The 20,862-nt window shown below is 36.1% G+C and overlaps 1 protein-coding gene across 1 annotated transcript in view; it reads left to right on the top strand.

Moving 5' to 3' along the window:
• The first annotated feature begins 1,371 nt into the window (after nucleotides 1–1,371).
• LOC117410981 (collagen alpha-1(XIX) chain-like) overlaps nucleotides 1,372–20,862 on the top strand; it is a 111,550-nt gene continuing 92,059 nt past the window's right edge. The window contains exons 1-9 of the mRNA XM_034017967.3: nucleotides 1,372–1,471; nucleotides 3,606–3,730; nucleotides 4,989–5,063; nucleotides 7,140–7,239; nucleotides 14,294–14,417; nucleotides 14,727–15,002; nucleotides 15,186–15,266; nucleotides 16,083–16,202; nucleotides 19,055–19,117. Coding sequence (XP_033873858.2) covers nucleotides 3,643–3,730; nucleotides 4,989–5,063; nucleotides 7,140–7,239; nucleotides 14,294–14,417; nucleotides 14,727–15,002; nucleotides 15,186–15,266; nucleotides 16,083–16,202; nucleotides 19,055–19,117 — 927 coding nt within the window. The 5' untranslated portion in view covers nucleotides 1,372–1,471; nucleotides 3,606–3,642. The remainder of the gene's footprint in view (nucleotides 1,472–3,605; nucleotides 3,731–4,988; nucleotides 5,064–7,139; nucleotides 7,240–14,293; nucleotides 14,418–14,726; nucleotides 15,003–15,185; nucleotides 15,267–16,082; nucleotides 16,203–19,054; nucleotides 19,118–20,862) is intronic.

Here is a 20,862-nt window from a genome sequence, read left to right as displayed (position 1 = left end):
CCTCGGCTCACCGCGCACCAGCGACCCCTGTAGTCTGTCCGAGGGAGTGAGGGAGGGTTAGGTCGGCCAGGGCGTCCTCGGCTCACCGCGCACCAGCGACCCCTGTAGTCTGGCCGGGCGCCTGCGGGCTTGCCTGTAAGCTGCCCAGAGCTGCGTTGTCCTCCGACGCTGTAGCGCTGAGGCGGCTGCACGGTGAGTTCGCGGTGTGTAAAGAAGCGGGCGGCTGACGGCACATGCTTCGGAGGACAGCGTGTGTTCATCTTCGCCCCTCCCGAGTCAGCGCAGGGGTGGTAGCGGTGAGCTGAACCTAAAAATAATTGGGCATTTCAAATTGTGGAGAAAATAATAAAAACTGATTGGCAACGACTAAGTTTAAAAAAAAATATATATATATATATATATATATATATATATATATATATATATATATATATATATATATATATATATATATATAATTTTAGATTTATATAAAAAGGATAACGTTTGCATTTCACTTAAGTGACAGCACAAATGCAGCAGGGCTTGTCTACTTGATTAGGCTACTGAAGTTGAAAAGTAGCCTACCGTTTTATTGACATAATGTGTGGGTTTTTTTTTTTTTTTTTAAATTGGGATTTTTTTTTCGGGGGGGGGGGGGGGGGGTGTGTCACCGCATATGGCCCCCGTCTAGGCAATTACATGATACTGTGAACATTCCACTGCTAAGTTTTAAAATTGAGTCATAGCAAATTGTAAAAGTTTACCAGTACCTTAAAATAAAGTGCCATATAACTTAAGAACGATAAATACTGTTACTGATGAGAAGGCATTCTTTTGTTCTCCAAAACATATCTCGTTTACAGATCGTTATAGCATCCACAATGTCACTGCAGCAACTTGGACTCAAGTAGACATATTTCATTAAGTAAACATGATTTATTTGAATGTTTTTGGAATTAAAGCAATAAATGCAAAACTGCGTTGCAATTTTCTTTGTGAGTTTTAAGTGAAAAACAACACTAAAAATCCCCAAGATAACACATCCGCCTAATTTAATACCAACCAAAATGTCCCGTTACACGGTATGTTCCCGCCCTTAGATTTACATTTAGGAATTCAAACTACAATTATTTTTCAGATTTCAAGAAGATACCTGCAAAGGATAGCGTTCTCGTGCATATTTAAATACGCGAGTGTGTATAGATGCAATATGCATGCTGTTGTATTTAATTGTTTTGTTTTCCTCTGAAACAAAGGTTAAGAGTACAGCTTTAATTCCACAGTGCCAATGCTGGTGGCGGTCCTAACTAAGGTATTTTAGTAATGAGTGAGGGGGAGGGTCAGGCTGTGTGTGACTATAAGGACTTGGATCCAAGAAGGAGATCCCATTCTCACTTTTTAGTTGCACTCTACTTTAGAATCGCAGCTGACTGCTAAACATGTGTGTATGCTTCTTATAGGATTTTTGCTGGGGGGAAACTTTGTAAATGTAAGTATGTGTGTGTGTGTATATATATATAAAAAAACTATATATATATATATATATATATATATATATATATATATATATATATATATATATATATATAGTTTTTTATTATTATTATTATTATTATTATTATTATTATTATTATTATTATTATAGCAGTTTTTGTTATATATTATATTAGCTTGCGTTCTGTAATAGTGCTTGATATGAGCAGTAGGCTACCTACATGGCACTTCCTGCTATTGTGATGTTGCTCGCAATTAACAGGTAAATAAGTAAGCGATGAAAAGGCTGTACTTAGTATATTGTTTGCAATACAACTATACATTTTGTTTTTAAATCTATGATTTACTTTATATTGTGAAGTCTCTTTAAAATGCCCTCTACAGTCCAATAGTGCTATAGACGATTAATGTCTTCATGAGACCAGGGTGTCTGATGATCTTGATTTATGAACGTTCCGTTTGGAAGCTAACATGATCTCTGAGCTTATTATTATTACAGCCAAGTACTATAGTTTTTTTTTTTGTTTGTTTTTTGTTTTTTTGTTTTTGTAATTTACTGTGCTTTTAAGGTAGTATAGGCAAATTCCTTATTATAATTGAAAAAAATACAACAAACATGTACTCACTGTGAGTGTAAAAATGTGACGGGCTGATTATGGCATTCATATTTGTATTGCAAGTAGGTTTTGCATGCCGCTATGAAACAGTATATATTGTAAAAAAAAAAAAAAAAAAATGTTTTAAAGTTGTATCAGAGTTGAGAAAAATAATGGGACAACTTGGCAAAATATAATATAATCACTTTAAATATTGTAACTGTGGAACTTTTTAGTGCCGGTAGAAAAAAACTATGTACTGTATTAAACAGAAGCAGCAAGTTTTAACGGTATATGGATGCAATTGTTAATCTATATGGAAAATGGAAACAATATGTCCAACAATTTATATTGTTATGGGATGGATTAGTGTCAAAATATGGTGCACCTTTCGGATGTATTGCAGTACGGAATAATTTGCTGAACGTGAAACTTATCCTTGGCTTTGACAGGGTGATAGACACGTTTTTGGGATTGTTGGCTGTTTTCCATGTGCAATGCCATTTTAGTTACGTGACATCCCAAATCACTTACTAATGGATCGGGTTTACACTGAGGATCCGAGACAGAGTAGATCATAGCAGGTTCAAGTTCAGCGAGCAGGTCGACAACTTTCCTTAACAACGTGAACAGATACAGTCACCGAGGAATAAGACATTCAACTAGATAGCTCACCTGTTTTGAACCATGCAACAGTAAAGTGCCCATACAAAAACAAAAAATAAAACTTGATCATCATTTTAAATCGTTTGGAACGTTACAAAACCTACTCAGAACCACCCAAAACCTTTACATTTGTGATTTAACATCACGCAGAGCTAATAACAGTGTTTTGGTTTTTTTTTTTTTTTTTTTTAGACGTGTTCGTTAAATGGTTAGAAACTCATTTAAGTTTTGTTTTGTTTTCCTTTGGGTTAATTTAAAGTGTTTTTAGGAATTAAAATGTTCTATACAAGTTGTACAGTTATTTGCTTGTTATACAGTTGCTTAGTAAACAAAACCTACAAGGATGACAACAAACTGAAAACAGCTTTGCTAGCCTACTTTACACATATACCCTATTGTAAACTTCGAATGCAATAATCTTTAAAAATGGCCAGTTACAGTACAAGTTTTCTTTTACTACGATGATTCAGACACACAAGAGAAATGTCAAAGGCAACTACTTAAACGTGACAGTCTTTGGCTCACATGTTTTTGGCTCACAACTGTCATTCGTCCTTCAAAATGAATATCGTTGTGTACTGCACGTCAGTTTCTTTTTTATCTGGGTGACTAAATTACAGTGGACCATTGTCCACAAACATTACTCATCCTTCAGTGAGGCAAACGTTGAATAGCTGTAGTCACTGGCGTTACTGGATATTCAAGAAGCAGTCTTTATTATTATTATTATTATACTCTTTGGAAATAAATTAACATTTCCATTCTGTTGAGATTCAGTTTTATAATAATAATAATAATACAACTACTACTACTACTACTAATAATAATAATAATAATAATAATAATTCACAACATTTCCACCCTCAGATTTATGAGAAGACTATTCACATGACTCAAAGAAGAAATGAAGCACATTGCAACCTGGACTGTTTTCCTTTGGCTAGCAAGTGTCAGTCCTTTCACCATTGGAATGGCTGTTACTGACAGGACAGGTATGTCTTCGCTCTTGTCAGAACTCAGATCATTTAAAGAGACATCCTCCCTTTTCTTCTTCAGTTTACAGTAGGACTGTTAGATACGTGGCAGCACTTGTTTTCTTAATGTCCTGTGTTTGGAGAATGTGTCAAAGTATTAGGTGTCTTTAAAAATAGCTTTAATGAAATGTTTACTTCTTTTACCACTTAAAGTTAAAAATGACGAGTTGACTTTTTCCGTTATAGAATTTCACTGAATCTATCAGTTCCCTTTTTCCTGTAACTTGATTGCCAGCGATCAAAGCTACAACACCTATTTGGTCCCTCAAGCATTTCAGCAATCTGCTCTTCCCAAGTTTAGACCAGACACGCCATGCGGAGGGTCAGAGTTCTGCACAGTACCTTCTCAAAGTTTTGTAACACATGCTTTAGCGCTTCCAGTTAGCTATGTATTGCCATTCTTGATGAGAATCCCAGCAGAATCAGTTAATTAGAGAGTGCACCTGTATGCTCTATCACATAAAAAAGCACAGGGCATGAAATGCAATAGTTCCTATAGGACACACAAGACACATTTATGGATATCATAGAACACTCATAAGCAGTAAGCTGAAAGACAAGCAGCTAAATAGGATCAGAAACATGTACACTTGTTACTGCAATGGAAATAAACCTTTGGTAAGCACAATATTGAAATAATAAGCTTTGCCAACACATTATCCCAAGGATTATAGTTTAATTATGGCACTGCTATCCTACAGTGAACTGTAAGTGTCTCTTGTCAGTGAATGGTTGTGGTGTCCCTTTTGTCACCTTGAATGTTAGGACTGAATCAGAACTAATTATATTATTGTTAAAGAGCATCATCAATTGGTTATTGATCCAAAAATGTTGATCAGGAATGCGTGCCTTCAATGTAACTGTATCAGTGCATACATTTCTTTTTAGAATTGTACTGCACAGAAACAGAATTAGCTGTGTTAGATTTGATTAAGGTTGATTAAAACACGATTCACTTGCCTTTCTAGAATACAGTAAGTAGCGAAATCTATACATATCAATTCCTGTATCTAAATTAAATTAAGTTTAAACAAAGAGCTTTTTACTTGAGAGAAATTGTAACAAATACAAATATTTCCACAAAAGTAACATTGTTGTAGCCACATACAAACTAGTAAACAATGTTTCAAAAGTTACATTTACTGCTTGTTTTTTGTTGTTGTTTTTGGTTTCATGACCTGTATTTACCTTGTTGTTCTGTTTCCTGCTTAAATAGATAAGTCATGCCCTATATTAAAGATTGAAGAAAAAAATCTTAAACAAAACCAAAGGCACAATATTGAAGTGACAGGTAAGCCTAAGGTATATTTTAAGATTCATTGTAAGATGGTGGTACTGTACTGTATGCTTTGAGTAATGAGTTTGCAGTTTGTAAAACACACATTGATCTTTAGGGACCACTATAGTATATTAAGTTTGTATTGGCAATACATGTGTCTTCCAGCTCCTCATAAAAAATGTCTAGTATCTTTGAATTCGCAGAATAATTAAGCCTTAAAATATATGTATTTTTTTGTTTTGTTAATCAACAACAGAATGCCATTTCCAGATTTTTCAGGTGGTAGATTTTTTAAGTGACGTAAAAATGCATGGTCGTTTGTCTTGCCTTAAGTGGTAATGCTAAGCAATAGTAGGGTCTTGGAAAACAGACATTAAAGAGTAAGTAGAGGGGTTCTGAAAAATATAGCATTACACATCCCCACGTGTTGCTACAAGTGTTTAAATAACGTACCTGCAATTTTTCTTTTCATTGTTACAGCCTGACAACTTTTTACACTTATAACTTTAAAGTCTGTTTCAAAGCTCTTTTCAAAATGTCCGCTCTAGTGCACTGATAGTGTAAGCATTATTGCCCACAGTGTCAAACAGGTAACAGCAATAACGATCCAAGATGTGGTACGAAACAGAAAAGCCAGAACACTTGTTATGTTTGTTTGTTTTTTATATCGCTCTTCCTGCAGTGATTTAGAGCAGTGGTGTGCAAAGTGGGAGGTGTGCCGCGGAGAGTCTGTAAGGGGGGGTGAGACTATGACTAAAGAGCAGTTCTGTAAACATTTTTTTAAAGGATAGAACATTTTAAATAAATACATATATGACAGCTAATTAGTCCAAGTTCTTACCTTTCAATTGGCCGTTGATGATCACTCTGTGACTTATAGAACCGGAGGAATGATGTTTGAAGCGGCGAGTGTCAGTGAAATTGCAGTTAACGGAGCCGAAATGTCGGCTCCCATGTATCTGGGGCAAGTGTAAAAAAAAAAGCACTAATATTTTAACAGGTGTTTTTTCATGGATTTAATGTAAATCGCATATTTTTTTCCTAGATTTAACCAAAAAAAGTCAAGATTTAGCTAAATACTTAAATGTTAACAAACACATTCTTAAAAGTAGGGAGGCAGCTCTTCAGCAATGCCAAATCAAACGCGTCAATGGGAGTGGGCTTACATGTTAGCTTCAGATATACTGTTTTTTTGTGAAAGCCCAGATTTATTTTTCAGATTTATTTTCTTAGATTTAATTATGTAAATAATGTTTTTCAGATGTATCTGTTAGGTAGATGTTGAATCGCCAAATTAAAAAAAAAAAGATTTAAGTTACATGTATTTTTTCACAGATTTATTTGTTAGAAATGTTAGCTAAATGTTGACTTGCCAAGTGTAAAACAATATTGAAATTCACAGATTTATTTGTTAGAAACCCAGATTTAACATGTCAGCTAAATGTTCACTCACTAAGTGTAAAAAATGATTTATAGACTGATTTTAAATGTTGAATTTGTGATACGCTTATGTATTTAGGACTTTTTGTTGATTAATCTAGGAAAAAATACACGATTTACATTGTCTGGAAAAAAACACCTGGAAAAATATAAAGTTATGTTGTAACGTTTTAATATCTGTGTATTTGGGGGGTTTGCACACCAGTGATTTAGAGGACAGTGCACTAGAGTGGATATTTTGAAAAGAGCTTTGAAACAGACTTTAACGTTATAAGTGTAAAAAGTTGTCAAGATGTTAACAATGAAAAGAAAAATTACAGGTATGTTATTTAAACAGTTAAACAGTAAATCCCCCCCCAACATTGTCATTTGGTCAGAAGTGATGAAGCTTTGTTGTCTCTGTGGGAAAATAAGGTTGAGAGTGTTACTGTACTTGGTTACCAGATTATTATTATTATTCATATTATTTATTTCTTAGCAGACGCCCTTACCCAGGGCAACTTACAGTTGTATACAAAATAAAATACATATCAATAATTACAGTGCAAACACCTCTGTATGCAGAGCAGTTAGGAAAAAGGGGTTGTACTGTAAAATAATTGCAGCATTTAAAATGGAAGGCCATTAGTTAAGTGTATTTTTTTGCAGGATTTGATCTAACAGAAAAGTTTTTACTAAGGAAGGGGATTGAAGGAGAAGAAAGGCCATCTTTTAGACTGGGAAACACACACCTTATAAAACAAACTGAGTAAGTACATGGATTGTTAAAGATTGTAAGTGTCTTGAGTGCTGGTCCATGGAAGCAGCTTGCTTACATGTGCTAGCCAATATGGTGTCTGATTTCTTCAAAACATTATTCATATTAATGCTAAATAATAATTAACTCTTGCTTTTTGCTGCAATTAAATACTTGCATAAAATTATAAGCTGGGCCATATTATTGGTGCAAAGTTGTGCATTGAGAAAATCTTAGTAACTCAGCAGCCCATAGAGAATTCAATAGATAAAGCAAGATGTTTGCAATACAGTATTGCTAGGTTAAATACAACTTTACAGTTATCACTTTAAAAGAAAAAAAACAAAGTAAACGTTGAACGTTTGCCAGCATAATATCAGTTTTCCGTGGTGCAAACCAATATTTTCTCAGGGTATAAGTTTTCACACAGTTCACTGATATCCGGAAGAAAACGAAAGACCCTAACTTAGGTTCCAAGCACATTGGAATGCAGTGACCCAGATACTGTAAGCATCTAATGCTAATCTCGTGTGCATAGCCTATACTGTATATGAAGCATCTTTAAAATTAATGTGCCATCAAATTCCTGTTTTAAAGGGTTATTAGTGTAATTTTTGGAAGTTTCCATGTTGTTGTCTCCCAGTTTGGATCCCAGTTCAATAATAACACATTTCCACCAGCTAAATAACGCTCAATGAACCCTGTGTAGTGTGAATAGGGTCAAATGCGCGTTTAAAGGCTGGTTTTAATCCAGAACAAATTGGACTCCATAGTTTTTATTCAACCTATTTAGTGGATGTCAAAAAGGGCATTGGTGATTATTGGCCTCATAACAATTTTCCACCATAGATGAAATTGTGTGGCATTTACTGTAACTTTCAATGAAATCCTGTTTAATTCATCCTAGACCAGATGCATGTTAATAACTATTATAATTTGTTATTGAATTTAAATTAAATGTAAGTCCATTTGGTGTCAGATATTTTAATTAAAATATGTATTGTAGGGCCCAGAACAATGAATGATGCAACATTTTATTTACAGTGGGTCCCAGCTTATAGCCTGCCATAGGTGTGTTTGCAGAATTCAAAGTTTTAGTTTTTTAGTTTTATTTTTCAAGTAGATTGCTAAACAAATGAATGTGCTGTCCTATTTTAGCTTTTATCAAGCAAATTACTGAATCTTACAGTCAGTGGTGAATGATATGACTTACGTTTTTATTAAGTTTAAAAAGTATTTATATTTTGAATGAAAGAAAAACATCTACTCAGTTTCTCCTCCCGTTTTATATATGTGACTGTGCGTTAAATTTAGAATACATTTGTAAACACAGAGCCCTGTCAGAGAGATCTCTGTCAAGTTATAACATCAGGTAATTTGGGATATATTTTCCATAAACTACAAGTCCCCATCGTGTATCATCTTCACTGATTCAAACTGGCTTACATAGCGGTACTTACTAGTTCTAGTGTTACATGCAAAATCACCTGCCAAGGGGTTGGGGTATGAAGACCAACCAACGTCTCATCTCCAACCGGGGAATTATTTGTGAGCCTTTGACAGATGATGGTGCATGTCAGCTGGAAAAAGAGCCTTGCCACAAACTCTAAACATCTCTCACTTTACTCGCAGGAAATGCAGCTAATATCATCTTTCTTTGCCTGGATAATGTTCAGCAATCCAGGGACCCATTGATACTTACACTTAGATATGGATGTCTACACTAACTTTGAGGACACTTTTTTATGTGATGAAGGATTAGTTCAGTTCCTGGGATTTAAAATAGATCTTCAATTTATTTTCCACCCATAAATTTTGTTTCATTTTGTCATCTGTTGACATGAAAGGGGTTGTGTTCAGAGCAGTTTTTTATGTTTCATGGCTGCATTTGTGACTTTCAGGACATGAAACTTGCTCTGGGTTTTTGGTGAAACTCAAGCAGTCCCAATTCAGATGTGGTAATCAACATTTTTTTTTTTTAGTCATGTGCTGCGATAAAATTGTGTGACATCACAATCCACACTAGTGCCTATCAGTACTGTACTGTACTTGATTTTACAGGAACTGTTATGTTTTGATTAAGTTTAAAAACATAATCAAAGTACAGTGGAACGTCGCATATCCGACCGTCACATAACCGCCCTGATCAATTACTCGCCTTAGCAATCGCGTTATAGCATCAGCCTTTTGGTGCGTTCCCCTTTAAGAGAGACGGGCTGTGTGTGTGTGTGTGTGTGTGTGTGTAGCAGTGACGTTTCAATACACCAGTCGAGAAAGCTTTTTTTTGTGCAATGTGTTTATTTGATGGCGCTCATGCTTGCAGATTTTGGCTGCGTCTTGTTGTAGCTTTTAAATGCAACAGCTTTGAATTAAACAAAGCAAGCTTCATAAACGCAATGCTTACCGGCCATTTGTTTAAAATAGCCGAAGCAATATTCAAACCGAGCTTCTTATCGGCTGTTGGCAATATCAAGAAAGAGCGCAAAGTACCGTGACAGAGATATTAAGAAAGCAGAACCAGGTATGCAGGGACTTCTAGAGTTAAGAAAGAAGCCATCAGTTGCAGGTTACTGTACATTTACTGTTTGTTTGCTTTGCGTGGAGATGGCTTATAACAAACCGCATAGCAACACTGTGTATTTGTAGCCTAATTAATCTCGTTTACGTTTGCTTACTTTTAAAGCAAAAAATGTCCCCATGTTTAAAGCAGTTTGCATGTTGTTTTTGTTCTCTAACCTGTTTATGGATGTGTAAATGCTTTTTCTATAGATGTTTGCAAATCCGACTTTTTCACATATACCCCAGTCCACAGGAGGTCGGATATGCAACGTTGTACTGTACTATGTACTTGGTTATTTGCCCTTTTCCTGCATCTAAGCAACTCTTTAAAACATAATCCAGCAAACCATTAAACTAATAAAATTAGCCTGGTGGTTAAACAGAATTCATAATGAGTCACTGTGATCAGTCAGACTCACACTCCTGAGACCTGTATGTAATTAGTGGCTCTGTTGCTCGGTGAACGGTCAAGCTTCACTCATTTGGATACAAGTTCAAAAGGAGTGTTCAAAAGTTTGGAAACAGCCAAAGATTTACAGCAAAACTAGGGGTGGGGATTGTATTGCCCATGTTTTCTCACTCAGACCCTTTACTTACTAAATATCCTGGTATCCCTGAATTGATAATCAGCCTGTCTTTAAATATTATTATTATTATTATTTATTTCTTAGCAGATGCCCTTATCCAGGGCGACTTACAATTGTTACAAGATATCACATTATTTTTACATACACTTACATTATTTTTTACACATTATTTTTTTTTACATACAAATTACCCATTTACAGTTGGGTTTTTACTGGCGCAATCTAGGTAAAGTACCTTGCTCAAGGGTACAGCAGCGTCTCCCACCTGGGATTGAACCCACGACCCTCCGGTCAAGAGTCCAGAGCCCTAACCACTACTCCACACTGCTGCCCTACGTCTTGTTCATTAAATATTTTAATGAACAAGACATCTAACAAGTAGAATGGTTCCCCGAAATGCTCTCCTTTTTCTAGGGTTAGTATAAATCTAACATGTAATACTGTGCTACTATTATGGCTTCTAGTAGACTTTTGCCATATAATTTTGTAGTTTCTTTGGCCCTGTCCACACTATGCCTTTAAACCGTATTAATTGCATTTAAGCCGGCTTAAAAGTGCTAAATACGGTTAGCGTCCACACTACGCAGCATTTAATACCGTACTCGAGAACCGGACTCGAGACCACCTCAGGAGGTAGTCTCGAGTCCGGTTCTAATTAGATCGCATCAGGTAGTGCGGTTTATCAGAAGTGTGGACGCTGTAATACCAAACTACATTTTTTTGTGTATCCTCCAATATCCCAAAATGCTTTGTGGTATGTTTGGCCAAATACTCAGAGCAGGCGCCTGAAGGACTTGCTATCAGTGTACACTCCACACTAGGTATTCATTTTTATGCTTCAAAAAATCTGTCAGGACATCTCTGTTAAACTAGTGGGGAAAATAACAAAAACACAACGTTAAATTAGGCGACTGCAAAAATGAAATGCAAGTTAAACGTAGGATCGGGGATGAACAAATTACGTAATTTGTCAGCTCTGTCTGAAATAAAATTAAGAGGACCAGAATTAGGCTCAGGCAAGATATGAAGGTAAAAACAAAGATTGTTTTGTAATTAACAGCTTTTTCTGAGTTTAATTATAAAACAGAATCAGCTCAATTTATTTAAAGGGACTTCACCTGATTAAAAATAAAACCTGAAAACTTCAAGCCCTACTTGTGTGTGTGTGTGTTCGGATTTACTTTTTCCACAATACTTGTTATATTTCATTTATGCAATATGGACCTCTGTTAATATGGGGCATAACACATTATTTTAAAATAAAATACAGTGCATGGTGGGATACTGTCGTATTAATTTCCACTTAATTGTAACTGAACTATTTTAATGGTGTGTGGACGCATTAATTTAAGCCTGACTAAACATGAAACGGTACTTCAGTGTGGACGCTTTGAGCTGTATTAAGTAGAGCGGTTTCGAGTACTGTTCTTGAGATTGGTTATGTAGTGTGAACAGGGCCTAAATGATCAACTTTGAGCACACTTTTTATGAGATGAAGGATTAGTTCAGTTCCTGGGATTTAAAATAGTTCTTCAATTTATTTTCCATCCATATATTTAAAGGGGTTACGCGCAGAGCAGTTTTTGAAGTTTAAAAACTTTTACGATATCATTTTGTAGTTTCTTTGATTAGATAGTTTTAAATAAAATATCTAAATTATGTTCCTATAGTTTATTTTATTTATTTTTTTATGTCTCAATCCTAAAATTCTAGGTGATGCAAAACGTCTGGCCATAGCTGTATGTATATAAGTTAATTTAATGCAATATTCTAATGAACCAGTTACAGTATTATTCATCAGATGATGGATTTGTATTATAATTCTTGCTATTTTTCTGATAGAATGAGAAAGAGTATTTAAAACTATTAGCCATTAATGTGCTACAATAATACATTTCAATTGCTGAACACTACAGGATGTGAACCCAGTGCTCCAGTAAAACCACAAAACAAAATGGACCAAGTCATACAAAAGGCACCATTGGAATTTTTTTTATTAATGACATGTTGTAATGTGAAACTCACATTTGTACTATGACAGAAAGATAATGATTAAAACCGTAGGCAAGCCTTCAAAATGTTGACACTAAAGCTGGGCTTAAGTGAGGTAAAATTGCATGGAGTTCCGGGCTGAAGGCTGGCAGTGTGGTAGATGATAAATGAGCTACACAATGAGGTTTGTTGCTAAACTGTAGGTCCTGACCTGTTTAACCCTGACCTTAAACAGTAATTTCAGACGCCCTCAATGGACTTATACGCCATAAACAAACTAAAGCAATGGCCATAGGTCTTTGAATTAGTACATAACCTTGTCTGACCTACAATACTTTCTCCTGGATTTTACTTTATGAGTTTTCACCCCTTGTCTGTTTCTATCATAATTGTGCAAAGCTACGATAAAATAGGCATACTGGCTGCTGAAGGGATTTTATCTTGAACATTGTACTTTCTGTAGAACTTACACATTTATATGTACAGAATCTAATATTTATATTGAGCACAACTAAATAATGTATGATTTATTTTTTGTAATGTAATTCATTTGTGGCATGTCTGAGCAACTGTAGTTGTTAAAAAAGCAGAATGACAATCCAGTATCAAATTTGTAAAAAGTATTTATGCTCCTTATTAGCTTTGAGGTGATGATTGATGATGGGAAATACTAATTTCTAGCCTGTCTGAAGTAAACCTCCAACCATGTAGCCTGTGTTTGATTGAAGATATGCTAAGCCTAGAAACCTGGCAGAATTTCTGTCAAATACACATCCATAGTAATTTCAATGTACACACTGGTTTTATCTTGTTTTTTTGTTTCTGTATTTATGTTATTTTTAATAGATGCCCAAGTGGGATACTTTTACAGGGAAAACCAAAGGCAATTACTTTCTTTAAAAAAATTAAGTAAAATACTCCAAGGTCAATGGCATGCAATCAGTATTGCCATAATTACAGGGTTGTAATAACTGAAAAGCCTACACATGTTGAAAACACAAAGTGATCAGCCACCAATACATCTGCCTTCTAACCTTTACTGTTTTGTAAGAATTCCTTGGTTCTGTTTCCCAGTCAGTTCAGAAAATAAGTATCCTTTAGCAAGGCTTACTGCAGCATTCCATGGTAAAATAATCTGCCATGGTTAAAAATAATTAAATAGATCCCAAGGTCTTCTGAAGAACAGACAGTTACTGCCCTTAACATTTATTTATTTAATTTTATTTATATAGCGCATTTCATACCATGGTATCTCAAAGCGATTTACAGTAGATATCATGATCAAGAAACAAGACAGAACAGTATAATCACACAATTAGCAAAATACAATGATATTAATAATAACAATAAATAGCAAATAACTAGATCGGACAAAAATAAAATAACTAAGAATAACAAATAAAATACAAAGTTAGCAGACAAAAATAGATAACAGAAACTTTATATCTAGATTTTAAAAAGCTGATCTATAAAAATGAGTCTTTAATCTTGATTTAAAAATCCTGACCGAAGCAGCATCTCTAATAGAGGAAGATAAAGAGTTCCACAGCTTGGGAGCATTAAAACAAAACACACTTTCTCCTCTCCTTTTCAATTTTACCATTGGGAGGCACAAGCGTTAGCTGACCTTAAAGTGCGCAGCGGTTTATATGGGGACAAAATCTCTCTTAGGTACTCTGGTGCTAAGCCATTTAGTGCTTTATATGTTAATAGTAAGATTTTAAAATAAATTCTAAAATATATTGGAATCCAGTGCAATGAAGCCAGCACAGGAGTTATATGAGACCGTTTTTTCGTTCTAGTCAGAACCCTGGCTGTTGCATTTTGAACAAGCTGTAAACGTGATGGAAGTCCAGCAAATAAAGCATTGAATTATAGATGTCAGTTTGTTGTTGTTGTGAGATACCAAATAAACTTTTTTTTTTTAGGTTGGTTTTTCCTAATGGACTTCCAAATGAGTATTCTCTCGTAGCAACATTCCGACTGAGAAGAACCACTAAAAAAGAACGTTGGTACCTCTGGCAAATTGCTGATAAGAATGGCAGCCCACAGGTGGGAAATACCTTTTTTCTATTTTAAGAAACCATGTTAAGTTATGGAAATTCCATATGGTCATTTTTTAAAAGTTATACTATAGACTAGACTGTGAATGGTGATGTGGTCAAAAATCCTCTGTCAGCCGTAAATATATATATAGTTCTGTGTTCTTAGCAATTTCTTTTTTGAGTTTCCTGAGATGTCAAGGACTGTTACTAAAAGAATGTTATTATTAACTAGTTTGCTCCAGGAGACTGTCGTTTCATACTCAGTTGCTTCTTGTGCATGCGATCACTGTTCTTTAATTTCAGTCCTTTCCCATAGGTATCTATTGTTGTAGATGGAAGTAAAAAGATGTTAGAATTTACAGCAATGGGTCTCCTGAAGAACACTCACCATTACACCTTCAAGAGTCGAGCTCTTCACTCTCTGTTCGACCGGCAGTGGCACAAGTTGGGACTCAGCGTCCAGTCCAAAATAGTTACCCTTTACATGGACTGTAATCTTATTGAAAGCAGGCTGACTGATGAGAAGGACTCAATTGACGCTGGAGGCAGAACCCTAATTACGACTCGGATTGAAGACGGTAGGCCAGTTGATGTGAGTATTGACCAAACTGGAATAGTTATAGAATGAGGATTTTCTACAGTGAATATGTGTAAAAGTAACACTGGATCTAATAGAAAAAATTGGGAAAATGTGTTCATAAATACAATATTTTCATAAGCTTTCATACAGAATAATGTAGCATTTGAATATTTGAATTTGTACTTTGTCTTCCAGATTGAACTTCAGCAAATAACAATTTACTGTGATTCGAAAATGGCTGAACTGGAAAACTGCTGTGAAATAGAAGGTGCTACGGTAAGAGATTTTAGTGATGAGTGTGTCATGCTGATACTGGGAATTTTTATTTAAAAGGCCTGACTGATGAAAAGGACATAACTGATTTCTGTCAAAGGTCAATTACAAAGATGCAGTGGAAAACAGGTGCGAATGTCATGCGTGTGTGCAAGAGTGTGTGTGTTCAGAGATGACTGGAAGACCTAACTTTGACAGCAAACCATGAAAACACCCTTGATGTCATTGCTACATATGCAATATGATTTAAATAACTGATTTAAACAACTGATTTAAATAAAGAAATCAGTACATTTGGTAGCTGTCCCTGGTTATTTTTTACCACTATATTGTGGACGTTTTAACAGTGGTTTGGTTTTGAATGTTACTTAAGTATGGCTAGTTATCATATATTATTATACTGTACAAGGTTTTCATATTGGATATGTCGGTAAGATTTTATCATTTCTCATGAGACAGTCTAGTTGGATTTTAAGTTAGGTCTAAGGTGGTATAAAATAATTAACAAAGAGGTAAATGTGTGCTCATTAATTAATCCACATTAATTAAGTTAAAAAGCAGGACTGGTGCAACCCAACTGTTTGAGAAAATGTGTTATTGTACAGCTTGACCTGGGTAATGTGCCCCCTCCTCCCCTCTCATTTACACGTCGGGGAACTTATGGCGGACAGATGTCATTTTTCTTTTTAAAAAAATAGATTTTCAGGCACTGAAATGTTGTCTTTTAGTTATAGCTGTAAGTTGTCAGCAGTACAGTGGTGTATTATTGCATTCTGCTTTACAGCTATTGTAATAGTTGGATTGAAACATGTTTTTCAGTGCCCACCAAAGGAAGTGCTCACTGCCACAATTCCTTCCCTGGTTACCAGTCACCTCCCTAGAATGCTTTCACAGCCTGCCCAGCAAACAACTGACAGATGCCAATGTTCTGCAGACAAGGTACAAGGGACTGAGGGTTCCTCTGCAACATTGTGTGCATGCATGTCCTCACTTGTTCTAGTTAGATAATGTAATAAAAATAAAGTACAGTTTGTTCTGAGTGTATCATGTGCTCTGTATTCAAATTCAAAATCTTAAATCCCTGAACTAATACTGCATGCAAAAGAATGTATCCATTATATTTCTGCATTTTTTAATACAAATGACATTTTAATACATTTGTAACAGTGAACAGAAATGCATATTTGTATTTTTTCGCTCATTAAAATAAAAATGCAAGGCATCTTATTTGTGTAATGAAATACAAGTTAAAATTCTTTAGAAATACTACTAAATATTATTACTACCAGTGATAATAAAGACATCAAAAAGTGACATGTTTTTATTGTTCATGGCTGATGAACAAAACTAAATGTTGTCAATTCTCTTTGTTTTCACCAGTCTGCTCAAAACAAATCAGAGACTCATAGCCTCCCTTAGACCTTTAGTATTGCATTTGGGTTTAATCCCATAAACTGTTTATTTTAGATAAACAATTTATGGGATTGTAGCAGGGCTGGTGCCATGCACATAAGGAGGGGGCTTCTGTAATTGTTTATTGTAAATACGAGTGTTGTGATTGTGTAAATAAGTATGGGGTTGGTTTTAATGGGGAACCTGATCTGTGTGTAGCAGCCTGTCTGCTATGTTTAGTTGCGAGAACGAGCAGAGTGTGTGTGCTTACCAGCTGCGAGCTCCTAATCAGCAGGTGTGCGTGGTGCAGCAGAGCGCCAGGAATAAAAGGGTCCCGATTATACAGATCAAGGCTGCTATAAGCCACAGGGGTCAGAGCACTGCTGTTGCTGAAGCATCGGTCTGTCTGTGCTGCACAACGACTGGGTTCAGGAAACGAAGCAATCACCTCTTAACGGCAATTGTATGTATATTCTGAGGTCGGGAAGTGGTCAGAGTTTGTTCCGTAAGAAGATAGCTGCAACGCACCAACTATCATATGTATATCCAAGGTTGGAATTGGGTGAACTACCCAAGGAACAGGGAGTTAGTTTCGGGATAGTAGATCCTACCCAGTATAGTATATACCCAGACAGGTGTGTAAGCAGGACCTCTATTTGTTGGTGGAGTAGCACGAGCCGTCTTTACTATTTGATAGTTTTTTTATAGTGTTTATTTTGCCTTTTGTATGCCGGGCCATAGGTTAGAGTCCTGCGCGGGTCCGATTTTTACGACCCGCTTCCGACCCGGACCTGCTACTACAGGACCCGATCCGAACCCGCAACCCTCTGCAACACCGTCTTCTTACCTGCAACCCGACCCGACCCGCTTTAATAAGACCTGCAACCCGAACCTGTCCTTTACCTACTGCCTGCTTCAACTGACTCTCTCACGCTCTCACATTCACACACGCATATCTCTACCTTTTTCCACAGATTGAGTTTATACAATAGGCTGTACAGCGTGGTAGCTTTCTCTAGTGGTCTGGATATATTTTAACATTTGTAACATTAACTATCTCTACTTACTTTACTATAAAATACCTATTCCTTTCATGCCACCAGTTGAAAGAGAGCTACACCTGTGCTTTCACAGAGATGTACCAGTTTTGTGGCTGTCGTACACAGAAACATAATGACAGGTTTTACAAGCAACGAATCCAGTAACATGTTCATTATTTTCATTCGCTGTGATTCCAAAAGAATTCCACTCTTCTGATATACCTCTTGAACTATTATTCACTACATGATGTAAACCCTGCGCAATCTTTTGTTTCACCTCGTCCACAGACATTTTTAATGTCACCAAGCAGATGTGATAAAAGGATCTTGTGATGTATCAAACAAGCGAGAACACGAGAGGGGTATTGCTGCAGAACGCAGATTCGCACAGCGTAGCTCTCACAGGCAGCTCACAGAGGGTAGTGCTGTGTGCGCAACTCGTAATAGACATCATCATTATATGCTACAGCCCGATCTCATGATAAGGGTGATGAATTTAGGTACTAAAACTAAGTTTATTTCATAACAATAACCTAGCCCTAAACCTAAGGTTCGTGGGGTATTGGCCGTGGATCACCAATTAATTCTCACAGGGTAATCACTATGTTCAGTGTTCTTCCCCTCCCACACCCTGTTTTTGGTCACATGGTAGGAGTGTTGAGGATGAATGAAGCACGACGTAAATTACGAGTTGCACACGCAGCACTACCCTGTGTGAGCTCCCTGCGAGAGCTACGCTGTGCGAGCCTTCGTTATGCATCTATATACTCTTGGAGAACACTGCTTAGTCAGCTGACTCCTCCCTAATCTTCTCCTGATTTAGTGCAGGAAATACCGGTACTTTTACCTTCTAATATGTTATTTGGGAAAGGGTTACAGACGAGTACGCTGAAATGACAGAAAATGTTTTTGTGATTCAAATTCAGACCCGAAAATTTCATTTTTTTTTTACCTGAACCGCAAACCGCGAAAAAGTTCACATTTCGACCCGAACCCGACCCGCTTTTGCGTGTCAATCCCAACCTTCTAGTCTCTGTCTCCTGTCAATCAATCCGCAAACACGCCTCCACGTCATCCAGATCATTCAATCATCATCTAATCATTAATTTCAAGTACTTCCATCACGTGTAGTGAGTCCCCTGTTACAGGGATCAATAAAACATGTTGCTGGGTTGCATGCTACTACCTAACTTGTTAAAAAGATAATACTAATTTGATTCCCTTTTCGTCACATACTTTTACTGAAATAATATTTGTATTTTATTTAAAAACTAAAACTGAATTTGAATTAGGTTTGCTATATGTGTTGATAATTGCATGCTTCTAAAAATAAAACCTTTTTTTTTTTTTTTCTTCTAGGGTGAGCAAGGCTTACCAGGGGTATCAGGACAACCTGGTCAGAAAGGGGACAAGGGGGACACGGTAGGGAAAACAACTTAAGCGGATGACATTTGAATTTTGAAACTGATTGACTCACATTAAAAAGCCATTGCAGTTCAACCTCAGCTTAATGCTTTGACACAAGAGATCATGCATTGTTCAGGAATGATGGCGTAGTCTATCACTGCAGTTACACAAACACAATTGTAAAAAAAAAATGTAGTTGATCTAAATACCGTTATCGTTGAAATACTACATTAAATTAGGACCAAACTAAGTTGTCTTATTTACTTTTAAACTCAAAAATACACACATTACTTACTGTTTGGATATCATGCGTGTGAGCCTGGAGACAGGAATACCAGGATTGGAATGACTGGAACCCATTAGGGTGAACAGGTGTTGGCACATGCGATTACCACCAGATGGTCAATTAGTGGTCAGTTTTGTGTTTAGTTATGTGTGGTCCTAGAATAAAGACATTTGTCAAAAGTACTGTAACTGCATGCCTTCTTCATTTTCAGTGTTTGGGAATTATGCCAGATTAAATGTTATTAAGTGTTGTTTTCTATCATTCAAGTCCTACAGTTTCACAATAGAGAAAACAATATGTCAAGTAATGGAATTACACTTTAAAATGAGTTTTGATATGCAATCTACCTGTGAAATAAAATAGATTACAAAGAATGACCCAGTAAAGAAAAAAATCAAACATTTTGTAGCTGACAGCACTCCGCATCTGCTCTATGCCATAATTATAATATATGGACTAGCGATTTATAAATAATCACATTACATGTCTGATAATCAGCTTAATTTCCTGGTAGCTAACTTCTAGATGGTCAGCTTCTAAGCAATATGCCCTATGATTAGGGTTCTGTTGTTCAGACAGTAACATTAATGCAGACAGCCCAGCCTTCTGAATAATGTCTATATAAAGAAGCCTCTTGCAGGAGATAAATTATAAATTAAATATGATCTGCAAAGTCATCAATCTCTAGAGCTACAGTAACACATTTCAGTAGCCCTACAACTGCCTCCGTCCATATATTGAAGCCCAATGTTGGAGGTCTAGATCTTAGTTTCTGAACAGACATAAAAATAACCCATGGAATCCCTTTCATTTCTTTGATTAGCACTGCGTACATTTTATGAAGACCAAAATAAGCTCAACTGAAAAGTAGAGATGGTATAAAATCCATGCTGCTTGTAATACCAGAACCAATTAATTGGCCAATATTGTCAGACTAGGGATGTGGTTGTTCAATTACCTTCCCTCTCTTTACTTAATAAACCAAAGCAGTATGACAATTTATTGTGAGAGCAAGTTATCCTATTTCATGTATGTTTTAATGAAACGCTTGTGGAATTTGACTTTCAGATGTAATTAGACACATTTTAAGTAAAGCATGAATATTTCTGCGAGCCATGAGTCTTACTGTAGTCTGCCTGAGAGGTGACAGAAGCATTTCATCTCCATTTTAATCAACTTAGATTCAATTCTGCCAATTTATTACTTGAAAACAGTGATGCTGTCAGACTTGTAGCAGCGATGTTGTGTGGGGGCATATTTAACATTTCCTAGCAGACTTTATTGATTAAGTGTTCCATATAATAATTGGATTGGCCCGTATACATTCTGAACACTGGTGTGCTACCAACAGTGGACAGTATTGATTTGCAGTCAAGCTAAAATTAGATTTATACTTTCAAACAATCTGAAAGTGGAGGAAAACAATACCAGGGTATTATAAAATGTTATATCTGAAACACTTGTTTTGACATTT

The sequence above is a fragment of the Acipenser ruthenus genome, chromosome 6 (assembly GCF_902713425.1).
Source record: "Acipenser ruthenus chromosome 6, fAciRut3.2 maternal haplotype, whole genome shotgun sequence".
NCBI lineage: Eukaryota > Metazoa > Chordata > Actinopteri > Acipenseriformes > Acipenseridae > Acipenser > Acipenser ruthenus.
Note: the sequence above shows the minus strand (reverse complement) of the source record. Positions and strands in the feature narration are given on the sequence as shown.